The sequence below is a fragment of the Rhamphochromis longiceps genome, linkage group LG11 (assembly GCF_057381845.1).
Source record: "Rhamphochromis longiceps isolate RC_006_pf linkage group LG11, R_longiceps_female_GT1.1, whole genome shotgun sequence".
In the NCBI taxonomy this organism is placed as follows: domain Eukaryota; kingdom Metazoa; phylum Chordata; class Actinopteri; order Cichliformes; family Cichlidae; genus Rhamphochromis; species Rhamphochromis longiceps.
In genome coordinates, this window is record NC_140567.1 from 20,347,296 (window position 1) to 20,363,133 (window position 15,838).

The 15,838-nt window shown below is 40.1% G+C and overlaps 2 protein-coding genes across 6 annotated transcripts; both read left to right on the forward strand.

The window, feature by feature from the left end:
• The first annotated feature begins 806 nt into the window (after positions 1-806).
• On the forward strand, positions 807-3,842 carry sp8b (sp8 transcription factor b). Of its 3 annotated transcripts, none has more exons than XM_085422720.1 (2): positions 807-961; positions 1,439-3,842. In XM_085422720.1, exons 1-2 carry the CDS (start codon positions 941-943, stop codon positions 2,774-2,776), a joined length of 1,359 nt encoding a protein of 452 aa, XP_085278846.1. In that variant the 5' UTR covers positions 807-940; the 3' UTR covers positions 2,777-3,842. The 3 variants fall into 3 exon arrangements, with proteins under 3 accessions (XP_085278846.1, XP_085278847.1, XP_085278848.1); XM_085422721.1 differs by lacking the exon at positions 807-961 and adding an exon at positions 968-1,244; XM_085422722.1 differs by lacking the exon at positions 807-961 and adding an exon at positions 1,038-1,060.
• A 5,294-nt stretch (positions 3,843-9,136) lies between these two features.
• On the forward strand, positions 9,137-15,362 carry macc1 (MET transcriptional regulator MACC1). 3 transcript variants are annotated; one of them, XM_085422724.1, is made up of 5 exons: positions 9,137-9,270; positions 10,740-10,862; positions 10,951-12,998; positions 13,619-13,807; positions 13,894-15,362. In XM_085422724.1, the coding sequence occupies exons 2-5, from the start codon at positions 10,748-10,750 to the stop codon at positions 14,095-14,097; spliced, it is 2,556 nt and encodes an 851-aa protein (XP_085278850.1). In that variant the 5' UTR covers positions 9,137-9,270; positions 10,740-10,747; the 3' UTR covers positions 14,098-15,362. The 3 variants fall into 3 exon arrangements, with proteins under 3 accessions (XP_085278850.1, XP_085278851.1, XP_085278849.1); XM_085422725.1 differs by lacking the exon at positions 9,137-9,270 and adding an exon at positions 9,381-9,410; XM_085422723.1 differs by lacking the exon at positions 9,137-9,270 and having other exon boundaries at positions 10,730-10,862.
• Positions 15,363-15,838: the final 476 nt, after the last annotated feature.

The window sequence follows — 15,838 nt, forward strand, 5'->3', positions numbered from 1 at the left end:
AAGATAATTGAACACAATTACAGTAAATGCGAAAGTTGGAGACGATCTAATAGAGGTCCGAGGCCAGAACAATGCACCCTTTATATCTTCTGTAATAGTTTGTGTATATTAACTCTTAAGAAGTTAAAACATGTTGAATCCCGCGGGGGCTAAATTGCACTAGAGTGCACGGTAATTGTCTGATATGAGAAAGATAGAGAAAACTGTGGAGAGGTCCTTGTAAAACAAGCACTTAAAGCTGCAGTGAAATCTGTAAAACACAGACCGAGGACAGAATGAAGTCGGTCAACTTTTACGCACAAGTACATTTGCGGGAAAAGAAAAAGCAGAAAACTTTTTTTTAAGCTTGCGCTTCAGAACGCGAAAGGCTTCTGAAAAATGGAAAAGAAAGAGGAGTTTGAACGCACTTGGTCTACTACATCGCGGTGTTTGTTGCCTCTTGGTGGAGGCAGCGGAGGCGATGGCGAATAATTTGCCAAGCTTTTTATTTACTACGCAGCATCCCACATCGCCAGACACGGGTCATCATTCCTCCTTCTTTAAATTTATGGAATGTGATGTTCTGTAAAAATTTCAGTAAGTGGCCCCCTAATACCTCCTTCCCAATTCACTCTCATTTAACTTTACCTTCCTTCCGCTGTCTTTTATTATGGAGGGGGCGGTGGGGTGGATGAGGGAGGGGAGGTGGGAGGGTGGCGGTGGGGGAGTGGAGAGCTGTCTGAGGCGCTCTATTGATGACCTCACGGTAGTATGTGGCAGTGCGACGGGACGAAGCCGCTGATTGGTCGCCCGTGTCACAGCGGCACTTCAAAGCCGGAGAGGAGCCTACAATTGTGGAAGAATGGGCGGAACACATCATTGTATTGCACACCTCTAAAAAAACAGTGCTCTGATTCATAAATATAAAAAGATCCTCTGAGGAGGGCTGTGTTTTTGTGTGATGGCAACTTCACTTCTAGGGGTGAGTCTAAAGGACTTTCTTACTGGTTTAATTAGTTCTTGTCATTGTCCTGCGGAGGGGGATTAAACTTACATCGGTCGCAAAGTAGCAGCAAAGCCAGTGCGTTGGTTATATTTCCAGCAAGCGGTTTGTATGATAAAGACGAGGCTCTGTAAACTGCATATAGGCTGAGTTTGGCTGTCATCGGCGCTCAAAACACGCATGTTTTCCCTGCTGTCCCGTTTGGCATGCATTTGTAAGCGCCGTCTGACGCATTTCACTTGTCTACTTTCTGTTCATCCAGGTAGGAAATCAAGATAATCTTCTCTGTTGATTACCAAAACTTAAACAAAAATACAGCTTATTAGTCGTCTGCTGAAAAACAGGGAAACTGTTTCTACTTGAACGCTATTTCCCGATCCGAAAAGAATGCATTAAAATGCCTGTAATTAATCTGTGGAACTTGTAAGTCGCTTACATATTTTCTTGTCCTTTCAGGAGGAGCCGAGGTTAGGATCGACTCCTTTAGCCATGTTAGCTGCAACATGTAACAAAATAGGGAGTCCGAGCCCTTCACCGTCGACAATTTCGGATAACTCCTCGTCATTTGGAAAAGGTTTCCACCCGTGGAAAAGAGCCGCTGCGAGTAGCTGCAGTCTCGGATCCGGCCTGCCCGGTTTCGGGGTATCGCGTAATGGATCTGGCATCTCGGACTCTTTTGGCACCAACAGCTCCACCGGATCCAGTGCCTTTTCCCTCACGTCCGGTACCTCGTCTAGTTCACACTTTGGAAACGATTATTCGGTTTTCCAAGCGTCCGTGTCGAGCAGCTCTCAAGAGTCCAGCCACCAGCCGGTCTTCATCTCAAAAGTGCACACCTCAGTGGACAGTTTGCAGGGCATCTATCCGAGGATGAGCGTTGCGCATCCTTACGAGTCCTGGTTCAAATCGTCTCATCCCGGGATCCCCACGGGAGACGTTGGTACCACCGGAGCCTCTGCATGGTGGGATGTGGGAGCGGGATGGATTGACGTTCAGAACCCTAACGGAGCAGCAATACAGACGTCCTTACATTCCGGTGGACTCCAGACCTCCTTGCACTCTCCCCTGGGCGGATATAACTCTGATTACTCGAGTTTAAGTCACTCTGCTTTCAGTACAAGTCCATCTCCACACCTGTTGACAACCGGCCAACACCTGATGGACGGTTTCAAGCCGGTGTTATCCTCTTATCCCGACACAAGCCCCTCTCCTTTAACCGGGGCAGGAGGGACTATGCTCTCCGGGGGTCCACCTGCGTCTTTAGCGGGGTCTCCGAGGTCATCTGCCCGGCGGTACTCGGGAAGAGCCACCTGCGACTGTCCAAACTGCCAGGAGGCGGAGAGACTGGGACCGGCGGGCGCCAGCCTCCGGAGGAAAGGTCTCCACAGCTGTCACATTCCAGGCTGTGGGAAGGTTTACGGGAAAACCTCGCACCTAAAGGCGCATTTGAGGTGGCACACAGGCGAGAGGCCGTTTGTGTGCAACTGGCTCTTTTGCGGAAAAAGGTTCACTCGCTCCGACGAGCTCCAGCGACATTTACGCACACACACAGGGGAGAAGCGATTCGCTTGTCCGGTGTGCAACAAGAGATTTATGCGTAGCGATCACCTGAGTAAACACGTAAAAACTCACAGCGCCGGGGGATCTGCCGGCTCTGGCTCCGGGGGCAGCGGAGGGAAGAGGGGGAGTGATACCGACAGCGAGCACAGTGCACCGGGAAGCCCTCCATGCCATTCCCCAGACCTGTTGCACCCACCTGAGTCTGCCCAGGGAGTAGGCATGAACGGGCTCTAAAAAAAAAAACTCCCCCAGTGAAGTGAAAACTGTAAAACAGCAAAGTGTCGTGATGGAATTGTCCGAGAGGACATGAAAGTGGACATACTTTGGTGCATCATCATTGTCATTTAATGATGTGTGACACACTGTGGGAGGGCACGATCAAAACTTTTTATGTTTCTTACTGTTTTTCTTTTGCAGCCCGATCCTGAATACGCCTGATGTTTTATTTGTCCGGTATAAGACGCGAAAGACAGAAAACACTGCTGTCAAAATTGTAGGGCCTGAAAAAGTTGAGCAACTGCTATCATGCATATTGTTGAAAACCAAACACTGGCACTTTATTATCGAGCAGGGGAATCTGTTGCTGTCAATGTGGATGGACTGCTCGATAGGAACAAATACCTGTAGAGTATGGCGGTGAGACACGGGAGTGATGATCCCATTAAATAAAGTGATAAAGGAAGAGCAGGTTTATATATATATATATATATATATATATATATATATATATATATATATATATATATATATATATATATATATATATATATATATATATCACTGCTATTCTCTTCGCAGCCTACACTATGCGCCAACTTTATCACTAGGCCTGTTGAGGTTACTTAGACTTCGCTGCAAAATGTGTTGTATATAATTACAAATGTAGGTTAGAATAATTACAGCCCAGTGTAAAGGTGAGCAATGTATTTGTCCAGGAGACGATTTTGTATAGGTATTTCTAGCTGTATATGGACTCTAGTAAATATTTGAAAATATACGGAAATGTACTTGGATTTTCTTTGATATGATATAAAATGTATTGTGGGGAGTTATATTTAACCACGACTTTTTCTTGTATTTAGGGATCTATCATTAGGCGCACTTCGAATTTATTTGTAAAGTTTTGAAATCATTTACTGTTTACCCACTCGTTTAATTTAAGTAAGCATGTTGTAAAGTGATTTTAATTTTACAATGATATTTTTTTCTTTCTCTCTCTCTCTCTCTCTCTCCTTCTCTCTCTTACTCCGAGAATGGCTTTTTATGTGAGCCACTCAATAAAGTCAGTATGAAATCAGAAGCACCTGATCGACTCAGTTTGTCGGATTGCTGAGTCATTAAAAAAAAATGTAAACGCCTAAAAGAAACTCATAAATTACACTTTGCCTTCATGTTACATTACAAGTCCGTGTGTTTGCTATTAATGTGAAAAACTGTTGAGTTTCGTGATCTCCGTAACGGCCTCCAGCAACACCAGGCCCTTGCTCGCAGCTTAATTTAAATTTCAATAATAAAATGTAACAATTATTTAGAAACGGGGAGAAAATTCAGTGTTATTTAAAAAGAAATCTATTTAGCTTGAAATAAGTCATTATCGTTTAAAAAAATCTGTTAAGCAGAAAAATTCAGCCTCTTAACTTTTCTGAGGACGCGGCTTTACCATTAAACCACGGTTTATGATGAGTTAATTTGCGTATAGTAAATACTCGCAGCAACACACTGTAATTAGCATTTTTATTTTGTATTTATCACTAGGCTACTATTCTTCTTTGTTTCATTCTTTATTTCCATCCAAATCTCCAGTATATTTTCATCCTCAGGTTTTTCCTTCTCACTGGTCATTCTTAAAACACTCGTTTTTCTTCCGTTTTTGTAAATGTTACTAATAAATGCACAGCAGGTTGAGTGCCTACGTTATTTATTTTTGTGTGTAAACATTTAGATCGTCTAATGAGGACAGCGCGCGTTCTTCTGCGGAAAGTTTTGTTTCCCTTCAGGCTGGACTTAATTTGACCTCATTTCAAGTCAGAAAATTACTTAAAATCAAGATTCGAAGCAAAAGCACAAGAAATCTGTGGACTTTTCCATTCAGATGTGCTCATTTACTTTACTTGCCTAACACAGAGACTTTTATTTCATTTAGTTGAACATCGTATTTCATGTCATTACAGCTGTCTTTCTTTTTCTTTTTTCTCTTTCTGGTTTCTGGGTTTAAGGCGTCAAATTTTAAGAGCCGATTGTAACATACAGAGTGCGCACTGACGTAACATTTCCCATCTTCTAAACTGTTTTACAAAAAATAAAAAGTGATGCGTAGGGAAACTAATATAATAAAAACTGAATTATTCTGAGTTTTTTTTCCTTCGGATCTCTGAGAAACAGCTTAATCTCTAAACTTCAGAAAGGAGGATTTGAATTTAAAGCTCTGTAGCGCCATCCAGCGCTATTCTGCTCAACCGACAGTATTTAAAGACCAGCCCTGGATCATCCTGATCAGATTTAAAGCTCGGATTTCTTTTCACTTCGTAGAAAGCATATTGCGATGCCTTAAGCAATTCTGATATATAATCATATCTGATATTAAAGCATGGTTACATTTATAATTGTTGATGCCAGACCTGATTAAAAGTTTAGCCTCTGATTTCAGCTAATCGTCTAATAATGGATTATGCGCTTTTGTAAGTTTACCCACCTCGTCCTCGTGAAGTGTTACTGAATCTTCAGACAAAGTTTTGACTCGGACAGTTGTAAGACTCCTAAACATACTTTGTACTTGTAAACAAGGTTAAAGTGATCATTAAAAAAATAAAGTCCTTACACTCACAGCTGCTCCGTTTAGCAGTACACGAGGAAAGCTCATCAGAGTGACTGGATATTTTCTGGGTACATCAAGCTCACAGTCTCCAGGTGTTTTGCTGACATGATCTGAAAAAGACTCACAATAGCAAACAGACTCAGTTTCATCTGCTTTTCAATATTATTTTTAAATACTTCCACACTCATTTGCACATTTTCATACAAATAAAGTTGCTCTACTGTGGTCCAAGGATGAAAGAAAAATGAAACAGAGGAGTGCACAAATGATATATCCTGCTTTTACTGAGTTCATGAATCCCCAAAGTGCTTTGGCATGTGGGATTTGAATATAGAGATATTACAGCACTTACACAGCTTTAACCAAAGATTTTGTAGCTGATTTATATGTAGCTGGTCTGCTTAATAAATGTTTAGGCAGTCAAATTTCCCTTTAAGCATAAAATGTAGAACATTTTTTGTTTGTTTTTTAAATTCTGGCTCATTTAGGGTGAAAAGACTTCATGATTCAAATAAAGTAAACCTAAAACTGAGTTTTAAAAAAATAATATCATAATAATAACTAATTTTTAATTAGTCCAGCATTGTATTTGTGGCTTACCATATTACTGCAAGTTAAGTTTATAAAGTGATGCATCTTCATTTTTTTTTAATTAAAATCGTTTTAAACATTTCAGTCAGAACACAACAGGCTTGTAGTTTTAAAAGCCGCCTCCAAAATAATCTAACCAGCCAAAAAGTGATCAGTTAATATGAGAGACTCATCTCAGCCAAACGTTTCAGTGCACCACTCCGTGTTGTCATACCATTAGCACCTTACTAGACTGTTGTTGCATCGCGTGGTCCTCAGAGGAACGTCCCACCGCTGGCCTCATTTGAATTAAGCTGGCCACAGGAAGTGCACGCATGCCAGGATGAAGAGGATGGGCCTGCCAACTGTGGATGAAGGCCACAATAACAGCTATGGTCAGAGCACACAGTGTGTTGGCAGCCAAGTTTATCGTTGATCCGGTTACCTAGAAAACAGGAAAGAAATAATATTATGCCAATGATGCTAAAAATTAGCATCGATTTATGATTTTAGGGTTGTTTAATGAATCTAAAGCCAAATCTTTTGGAGGATAGATAGATAGATAGATAGATAGATAGATAGATAGATAGATAGATAGATAGATAGATAGATAGATAGATAGATAGATAGATAGATAGATAGATAGATAGATAGATAGAGAAATGAGTGAATGAGAAATAATATTTTATCTGTAAGGTAAATTTCTGTTTTCCAGAAACAGACAAAAGTATGTACAACTTTAGAGAAATAGGAATGATCACCTATAGTACAGACAAGGTTCTTGATTTGACGTTTTTCATTTCTACTTAATGAACATTTGAGCCATAAGTGAGATCTGAGCCACAACCCTCCATTTTTTCTTGTAATCAAATGGCGAAACTTCCATAAAAAACTTAACCAAAGCTTCGTCTTTACTGTCATTGGACAGCAATTACTGGCTTTTAAAAAGAAAATGCCAGATTGGAAGTCATGTACCTTTTCAAATCTGTTACTCCCTGTATTTCAATACTTCATGCTTGAAAATAATTTAATTAGCTTTATTTTTCTCTTACAACCACTATTTACCTAAACCTTGAAAATCACAGATTTGTGTTTCATATAATCTCATCAGAGCAGTTTTGGATCATTAAAAACATCAACATAAAAACAACTTTACCCAACTTCATTGTTTGAAACAACACACGCTGGCTCACCAGTTGTACGGTAGAGAAATGGCTCCATCAAGTGGCACGATATTGTAAACATTAGACATCCACTTTAATTCGGATTTCTAAACTCAAGTATCTTAAATTAACCGTGTCACACAATCAAGCTAAATATATATTCCAAATGAAAAGACTCTTGAGAAACTACAGATTGTAAAATGCCCAGTGAAGACCTTTGCAGGCAGTGTAGGCTACAGACTTTTTCGTCCATATATTTTGGACAATTATTAATTTTTTTGCCAAAAAGCCCCAGATGCGATTGAACGGCGGTCTTTGCGTTTTAATTCAAGGGGTTTTAAGTATTGCTGTTTAGGAACCGCAGCTATTTCTGTACACAGTCCTCAATTTTAACAGGCTTAAAAATAATTGGACTATTGACTGACAAGCATGCAGCTCAAACCTGTTTCCTGATTTCATCACAGATTAAGCAGATAAAAGATCTGGAGTTGATTCCTGTTGAACCTGTATTTTGTATCTTTTCACTGGAGCTCTTAATAGAGTGTGCAAAGAGATGTTGGTGATAGTGAAAAAGACAATAATTAGATTGAAAAAACAAAGTAAACCAACCCGATTGGCAGCCGAAACTTTAGGAGGGGCCAAATCAACAATCATACAACAAAGGAATGCACTGGCCAGCTCAACAACATCAAAAGGCCTGAAAGACCAAAGAAGACAACAAAATTGCACAACTTCCCAACATCCAAGTTAAGAACAAGAAGGTAGGAGTGCCACTGTCAAGGTCTCTACATTTACATTAATACCTTTATTAATGTAAATACCAAGAGTTAACAACATGATGCAAGCCACTGGTTACACTGAAGAACAAGAAAGCCTCAAAGTGAAAACAAACAAACAAAAAACATAAATATATTGTACAACATCCATCCATCTGTTTTCTTCCACTTGTCTAATTCAGGGTTGCCCATTCCAGCTACCATAGGACAAGAGGTGTGGTACACTCTGGACAGGTTACCAAGTTAATCTGTGCAAAGTTTTTTTGTTTTGTGCAGACAGACAACTATTCACACCGATGGGCAGTTTTGAGTCACCATATATGAAGGAGAATGCACTACATTTCAGTAAAATAGAAACATGAATATATAGCATGAATATGCTATATATAACAGGTTTGCAAATGCTTGCTACTTAGACCTATACACTCTGTATCAGCAGATGATTATTACCCACAGCGAAATCCAAGCTACAGCAACCAAAGGCCGTTTCTTTTTTTACTTCCAGTGTCATAATCTACTCAAGAGTGCTTATTGCATTCCTGGAGAATTGCTTGAGGATGAAAGGGCTTACATCAGAGACCACAGGCCAGTCGAACAGTTCTGAAGGAACATTTCAGCTTTAGCAGGATATTCAGTAACAACAACAATAACAGCCGGAAGATTCCTCAAGTTGTAACTTACATACACGTCTACTACCGAGCTCTGCCCTTATCTTTTTTTTATATGAGCGCTAAATCATCAGTGTAAGTTACACTGTAACTTATCCTTAAGTTTGTGCTAACGATTAAGCTCCTTTTATGTTGTTACTCGAAATGCAGCGATAAAATGCCACAGTGAAGACCATGAAAAAACAGCAAACACATTCAGTAAACTGAGAAGCAAGAGAAATGGTAGGTTTTTCTGTTGTTTTTGGCTTAACTATACACTGCGTGACTTTCATGCGTTGCAACCATGTACAAAAAATATATATATATAATATATATATATAAATACATAAAACCAGTTATGCTTCTTCAGGCTGTGTAAATTAACCTTATTTCATGTCGGTGCACCAGCCTGTCTAATATGTTTTTGCAACCCCTATAGCGCTTATCAGTCAAGTCACACTTACATCGAAACCACGAGTATCGCTCAGTTTCATGCGTGCGTAAACACTGTGTTGCATTGTGGATATTGTAGGCACTGTCTACCTAAGGCCACTCCTCCTCCGGGATTCCGGTAATAATTTAAACTTCCAGTCCCAAAATGCTTAGTGGCCAAAGGCAAATAGACTAAGAAGAAGCTGTGACGTGAGGAGGTCGGGGTTCTCGTTTTCACGCCCTAAAAAGCAGCGCTGATGATACTGGATTGACCTCTTTTCTAGCCAAAGAGCTGAAGGAAATCTACAAACATCTCGTGCTGACGGTTAGATCAAACTTTGATTTCTTTGTCTCGTATCTAATAGTTTTTCGTCTTGGTGTTAATATTAGGAGCACTCAGATGAACAGCCGAGGCGTTAGACTTTATGACTTTGTCGCTACTCAGTGAAGTCTACACCTGTTCAGGTGCGAAAATGGCAGTGACGCGTGTCTTGATGTTGTAGATGTGTTTAGAGAAGCTGGAGCTGAGGGACTTTGTGTTAAAGTGTTTCTGATCGGATTGTGAATGAATCAAAGATTTGCTTGATAGTGTTTTCATCTGATCAGAGGGGAAAAAATAATGTTCGCGTGAATTTAATTGGAGCTGTTTGCTCAGCCTCGAATAATAATGGAAAGGAAATGCAATGCAGATCAAGTAAAGCAGTGTTTCTTCGGAAAATACACGGTCTGTAGTACAATAGGACTGGACTTTGATCATAGGAAGAAGCTCTTTGTGAAGTGACTAGTGTGTCATAGGCTTGACAAGACCAACCTGTTTTTGTGCACTGGTGTAAGAAACCACATTATTAATGACTGACTCACTGTGACAACTATTGAATGGGTAGTGTCATTTTACGCAAACAAGTAACAAACTGAAGAGTTCAGACAGTTTGGAGCAGCTTTCTGTAACAGACTGAAGCTCCGCCGAAACCCTGGGGCCCATTCTGCCTGACGAAACACCTGTGAGACAGAACAAAGCTGTAGCTTTACTTTTATTGTGAAGGTTGTTGCCACCTGTCACAACACTTTCAAATTCATCTATATTTACAGATATTTGTAGGGCTGCCACTTGCTTTTATATTAAATCCAAACTGGAAGTAAAATAATGGTATCCCATTAATAAAGTCTTAATAGTGGGGTAATATTGTGGAAATAAAGAGACAGTAGCTACATAATACAATTTAATTAGCGTTTAATTACCAAGTTAGAGTTTGAGATCAAGCATGGTTTTCAGCAGAATTATATTAGACAGAAATGTGTATAATGGGATAATAACTAGATGTAATAATATAGAAACAAGTGCCAAGAACTTTTTAATTCCAAATATTTACACAGAAATTATAATTTTCTTGCACAGAGGTTATATTTTTTTAACAGTACCATACTCTTTTTAACTGTCTTTGCCTTACAGCAAACATTTGCTTTTGTTATTAAGCTGTTATTTACATTTCAGTCTAATATCATCCAGCTAAAAGCATCCTCTAATACCAAGGTATTTCTTAGTTATTATCTTCATAATTAAATTGTATAGCTTGATTATTATATCCTTAGTTCCAGATTATTTCTTGTTTTGTTTGAAAAAAAAAGCAAATATTCAAATGTTTATAAATATTTCGCTTTAGTAGTGACTTAATTGTCATCTGATTGCTGTTCATTTTCTGATGAGCAGCTGATTTGCACTGGGATTCCTATTATATTGTTTGAGGAGTAATGTAATTACGCCCCAAAATAATGAATCCATGTTTATGTTTACAGATGAAAATATGGCAGCTGGAAGAACCAGGTCCTTCCGTCGTGTTGGGAGTCTCGTGCGGAGTAAATCCGAGGGCACCCTGATTGATCTGACTGACAGCGCCCCACCCAGCAATAACTTGAATGGTAAAAAGCTCAGTTTCAAGCTTAAGTGACCTGTGCTTTGAATTTGAACATGTGGTAATAATGTTAACCCCCATCTCAATTTTCACAGGTGGGCTCGTGTCAGGACAGACACAAAACTCTGACTGGACATTTTTGCAGTCAAACGTTTCACTTTCATCTCCGACTAAAAATCCTTTTTGGAACAAGATATCTGCGTCAAACCCTTTCTTAGAAGATATTGTACACATCGGCACAGACAAGCATAGTTTTGATTCATCAGATTTACATGAAGACCATAAAGGGCATCAGTACACAAGTAACGACGATGCCATCAGCACTTCTTCCGATGAAGGCAACGTGAGCAACTTTCTGGAGAGCAGACAGAACATCAGCAACAAGTCTGGGAGATGGAGGAGTACTTCACACATCATGGATGATATAGAAAGAAAGGTGCTGAGACAGGAGAACACCTTCGCACCTCCCGTGCCGGTGCTGAGTCCAGATTTTGAGTGGCTAAAGAATGACAGAGAGGCCTATAAAATGGCTTGGCTGAGCCATAGGCAGCTAACACGCTCATGCCTGGACCTGAATGTGATTAGCCAGAGCCCTGGATGGGCTCAGACCCAGGCCACTAACTTTCAAGTTATCTGCAAGATTGGCCACGCTGGTGGCTCAGTACAGTTACCGGAGTCAGGAATTACCATCCATATACCAGAAGGACATGTTCCTCCTGGAGAAGTCCAGGAAGTTACACTCAAAGCAGTGCTAAATCCTCCCCCTGGACTCAACAACAACTACATGACAACCATGAGTCCCCTCGTTGAGGTGGTTCTCAGCAACATCAACACAAAGGAAACTTTGTCCCTGGAGATGAAACTGTCAGGAGAGGTGAAGAGTGATGATTCAAGTCAGGTGATGACCACTTTATACGGGCTGGTGTCCAACAAAAGAACAGGCCCTTACAACAGATTGAATGACTGTTACGTTCACAAGAATACGATGCAGTTGAAGCTCCAGGATCTGAAGACACACTTTTTTGTGATTGCAGTTGCAGAGGCCTCTGCACTGCAGTCCCCTGCTACATCAGTCTGGGATTACCTTGACCGCAAAATCACTGTCGCAGTTTATGGTCCCAGATACATCCACCCATCATTTAAGATCGTGATAGTTGTCTGTTGCCATGAGGACGTTCCACCAAAGCTCCCGTTTTCTGATATCTGCAGAGGCAACAAATACCTGCCTCCTGTTGTGCTGCAACTTTGGGGAAAACATCGCTTTAAACCAGACAAGCTCAGCAACCTTCATGTTGAAGTCGGCATTACTGACTCGATGTTTAAAATCAAAGCTGAAGACAAACTGAAAGAAGTGAGAGAAAGTCAGCTGAAAATAGGGACAGTTTTGCATCTGCCCATTGCATTATCTAGTTCTGGTAATGCAGACATGACCCCTTTTAAACTAGATTTACAAGTGAAGGAATCAAACAGTTCAGCTATTGCAGATTTTCAGGTGCCTTCCCCTCCTGCTGCACCCATCAGATCAGAAAAGCGAGCGACCAGACAGATAGAAAGGCCGGTCAAAATGATAAAACCTATTCCCATCACTGAGGAATGTCATTCAAATTTACCAGAATTCACAGACAGGCCTGTGAACTTGCAGTGCTACGGTGTGGCCCTAAAGTCTGTCTTTCGTCAGCCACGTGTAGAATATCTCCTGGAGTACTTCAAGGGTGACACAGTGGCTCTCCTTTCCAGAAATCCAGTTAAGTCTGTGGGAAACTCAAAAGTCAAAGAGTGGTATATCGGATTCCTCCGAGGGAAGACTGGTTTGATTCACTGCAAAAACATCAAACTCATAACTAGGGACCAGGTGATGGACTTCTATGACATTGAAGTGACCACAGAAGTCCTTCTGGAGAACATGACGAAGCCCTTTAAGAAACTTACTTACATGTACTCTGCCATCCAGACACTGGTCACCGAGCACATTACCAGCTGGAGATGTTTTGCAGATGCTTTAGGGTATACCAAGCTGCCTCAGGACGCACTCATACGGAGGCATGCTGAAACTGAGCCCGATAAAGTGGCGTGCATTCTGGAGAAGCTGAAGGAAGACTGCCACACTGTGAGGGGCAGGAAGTTTCTGCATGAACTCATCGTTGTAAGTACAGGAAGTAAATAGTGGCCTTGTTTTTGGTCCATTTTCATTATGCTTGCAACATGCTAGGTTCATCCCGATGTCACGTTCCCCAGTGTCAGGTTAGCAGCTATAGTGGCTGCCTAATACTCATGCTGCCTTATCTTAGATCAATGCTGAGTGTTTGTGTTTTTCCTCTGGTCTATAATACAGTTTATCAATATATGTTTTTTTTTGTCTTTGTATGTTGACTAATCTTTGAGTTACTAGCTATAAAGACTTTTCTTCTCTTTAACGTCATGAACTAGCAGGCAAAAAAATCCACCAGAAATTTGCATTTAAGTCCTATTTCCGGAAAAATGTGACCTAATTACAAAAAAAATCCACAAACCTCATTTGATGTTGGAACTATTTTCTGTCTAAAAACTACAGACTTCACACTGTGAAAAAGTCAGCATGGATCTACCCGACCTGGAACTACATCCCCCTCCGCTCACCTGAGCAACATTAGGTCGCTGCAGGCTTCCTTTACCTGACAGCTTTGGGATGAACTATTCCTTTAAAATCCCCTCTGCTTTGCCTCACACTGTACTCTCTAATTGCTTTCATTATAGCTAATTTGTATTTTTAATATGGTTGTCAAGGGCCTGCTGAGGATGGATTCAGTGAGTCTTGTTGCCCAGGTCATACAGAACACTGTCATTCTGTCCACCGCCGTGGAACTGGGAATTCGATGGCGGGAGCTCGCTGAGAAAATGGGAAAGTTCTCAAGCACACAAATAGCTACGCATGAAGCACCACATCGAGGGAAGAACGGTGAAGTCGGTCCCCAGGTCAGTTAAATGTTTTGTTTTAGGAAAGTTATTCGAAGTTTCACATCTGACAATTAAAAAAAGAATAACGATGTGTTCTGTTTCAGTCAATGTGGAAGCCTGCCTATGACTTTCTGTACTCCTGGAGTCTTCGCTATGGAGATAGCTACAAGGACCTAATCCAGGATCTGCACCTGGCCCTGGACAAAATGAAAAACCCTGCCACGAGACATTGGAGGCACCTGACCGGTGTGCTCGTCACAGTGAACTGCCTCGATGTCTTTCGAGCCTCTGCTTACCCAAAAGCCTAAACCTCCTCTTCCAGCAATCAAAACATCTTTTGTTACAAGGTGGTGAGGTCATGTTACATATCTTTTCTGGTTGTCTTGTGGCTTTGCTTACTTTGTCTCGATGTTCATTTTCTGCACAGAGCATTAGAACTCACACAGCTACATTATATATTAGAACAGCTAACACACTGTTGAGAAAAATATGAGAAAATTAAAGTGTGATGTCTGTTATAGTGAAATGCCACATGTCGTTAAAGTTAATTTTCCTTCTGTCAAATCTCCATGAGGTTAGCCAACTACCATCAGGTGTCCTGGGTATTAACAATGCTCCTGATGTGTAATTATTTGTCAGATAAAAGATAAAAGCTGCTCATGAGTCAGTTAAAACAACTAAATAAAAGCAGAATGAGTCCAGAGGCACTCTGTTGGTTAAAATTATTTACAAAAAATAATATTACAGTTACACAAATCCATCCTCTATCGTTGATATGCGAAAAGGGTTTTTTGTTTTTTCCTCCAACTATGTCATCTTTCTATAACTTTTCTATAAATGTTTCCAAAATTCTAACCAGCAGAGTGCCTCAGGACTCCTTCTGCTTTATTTGTTTGTCTTTTTATTCCATTGCCTTTCAGTCGAAAGGTAATTTTACACAAATTTGTATTATTAAAAATACATTCCCAATACATGTGCTGTTTCTACACCTTTCAAGACGCTTCCACCAACAGTTTTTGCATAGTTATTGTAACCAATAATTGGTGAGTTCTCTGAAACAGGATCCACAGCAAGGCTCCTCTAAGTGTTTGTATCAGTGGAGTTTAAAAAAAGTTTAAGGCTTTTCTGTAATATAATGTAAAGTAGCTGCATGAAACCGATAAATGTGAACACTGTTGCAAAAAAAAGAAAAGAAAGAAATCTAGGGTTGCATTTCTGAGTCCGTGAATGAAGTGTTAGGTCTGCGTGCTGAAAATAAAAACGCACGACCAAAGTCAAAGTACCTTGATGGCAGTAAATAAACTGTTAAGGAGCTACTATAATGTAACTTAAACTGTTGTTTTCTTAAATATTAGTGCTATTTTTCTAATGTAATGTAATATTTTAGACATGCACAAAAACAGTACTTTTATAATGTATACATTGTAATTGCAGTGTGTTCATAATTCATAATGTAATGTTGGGTTTTTTTGTCAAATGGAGAGTGGTGCCATGTACAGTACACACTGCCTTCAGTCTTTGATACCACGTTGTATGTAAAAAGAAAAAAGAAAAAAAGAAAGAAGAATAAGATGTGAATAAATATAAAAATATATAAATCTATTGTGATCATCTTTTGTTTTAATATACAGGTACAGAACTCCGATGATTGCATCATAACAGTAAGGTCTTTGTGCATCCCAGTGATGAAAATAGACAGACAGATAAAGATAGATATTTTAACAATATTTGAATACTTCAAAGCTTATATGTGTCTCCTGTTTTTCCAGTTTTAATGAAGTCAAACGACACATCTTGTGTGTCAGTGTTTTCCATTGATCTTCTCTTGCTGTTTGCTTTTACCTGTTTGTTTAAGCTAGTTTCAGTCGAAAGCATTATGTGCCAGTTCTCAGTTAAACAGAGAGCAGAGAACGCTGAATTGACTTTCCTTTTGCTCACTGATTACAGTGCGGGAAAAGTAAATCAAGACAGGAAAGTGGTATCAGGCAGCAGAGTGAAGTGCTGAGGTGATTGTATAAGATGCAACAATGCTTTTTCTAAGGACTGATA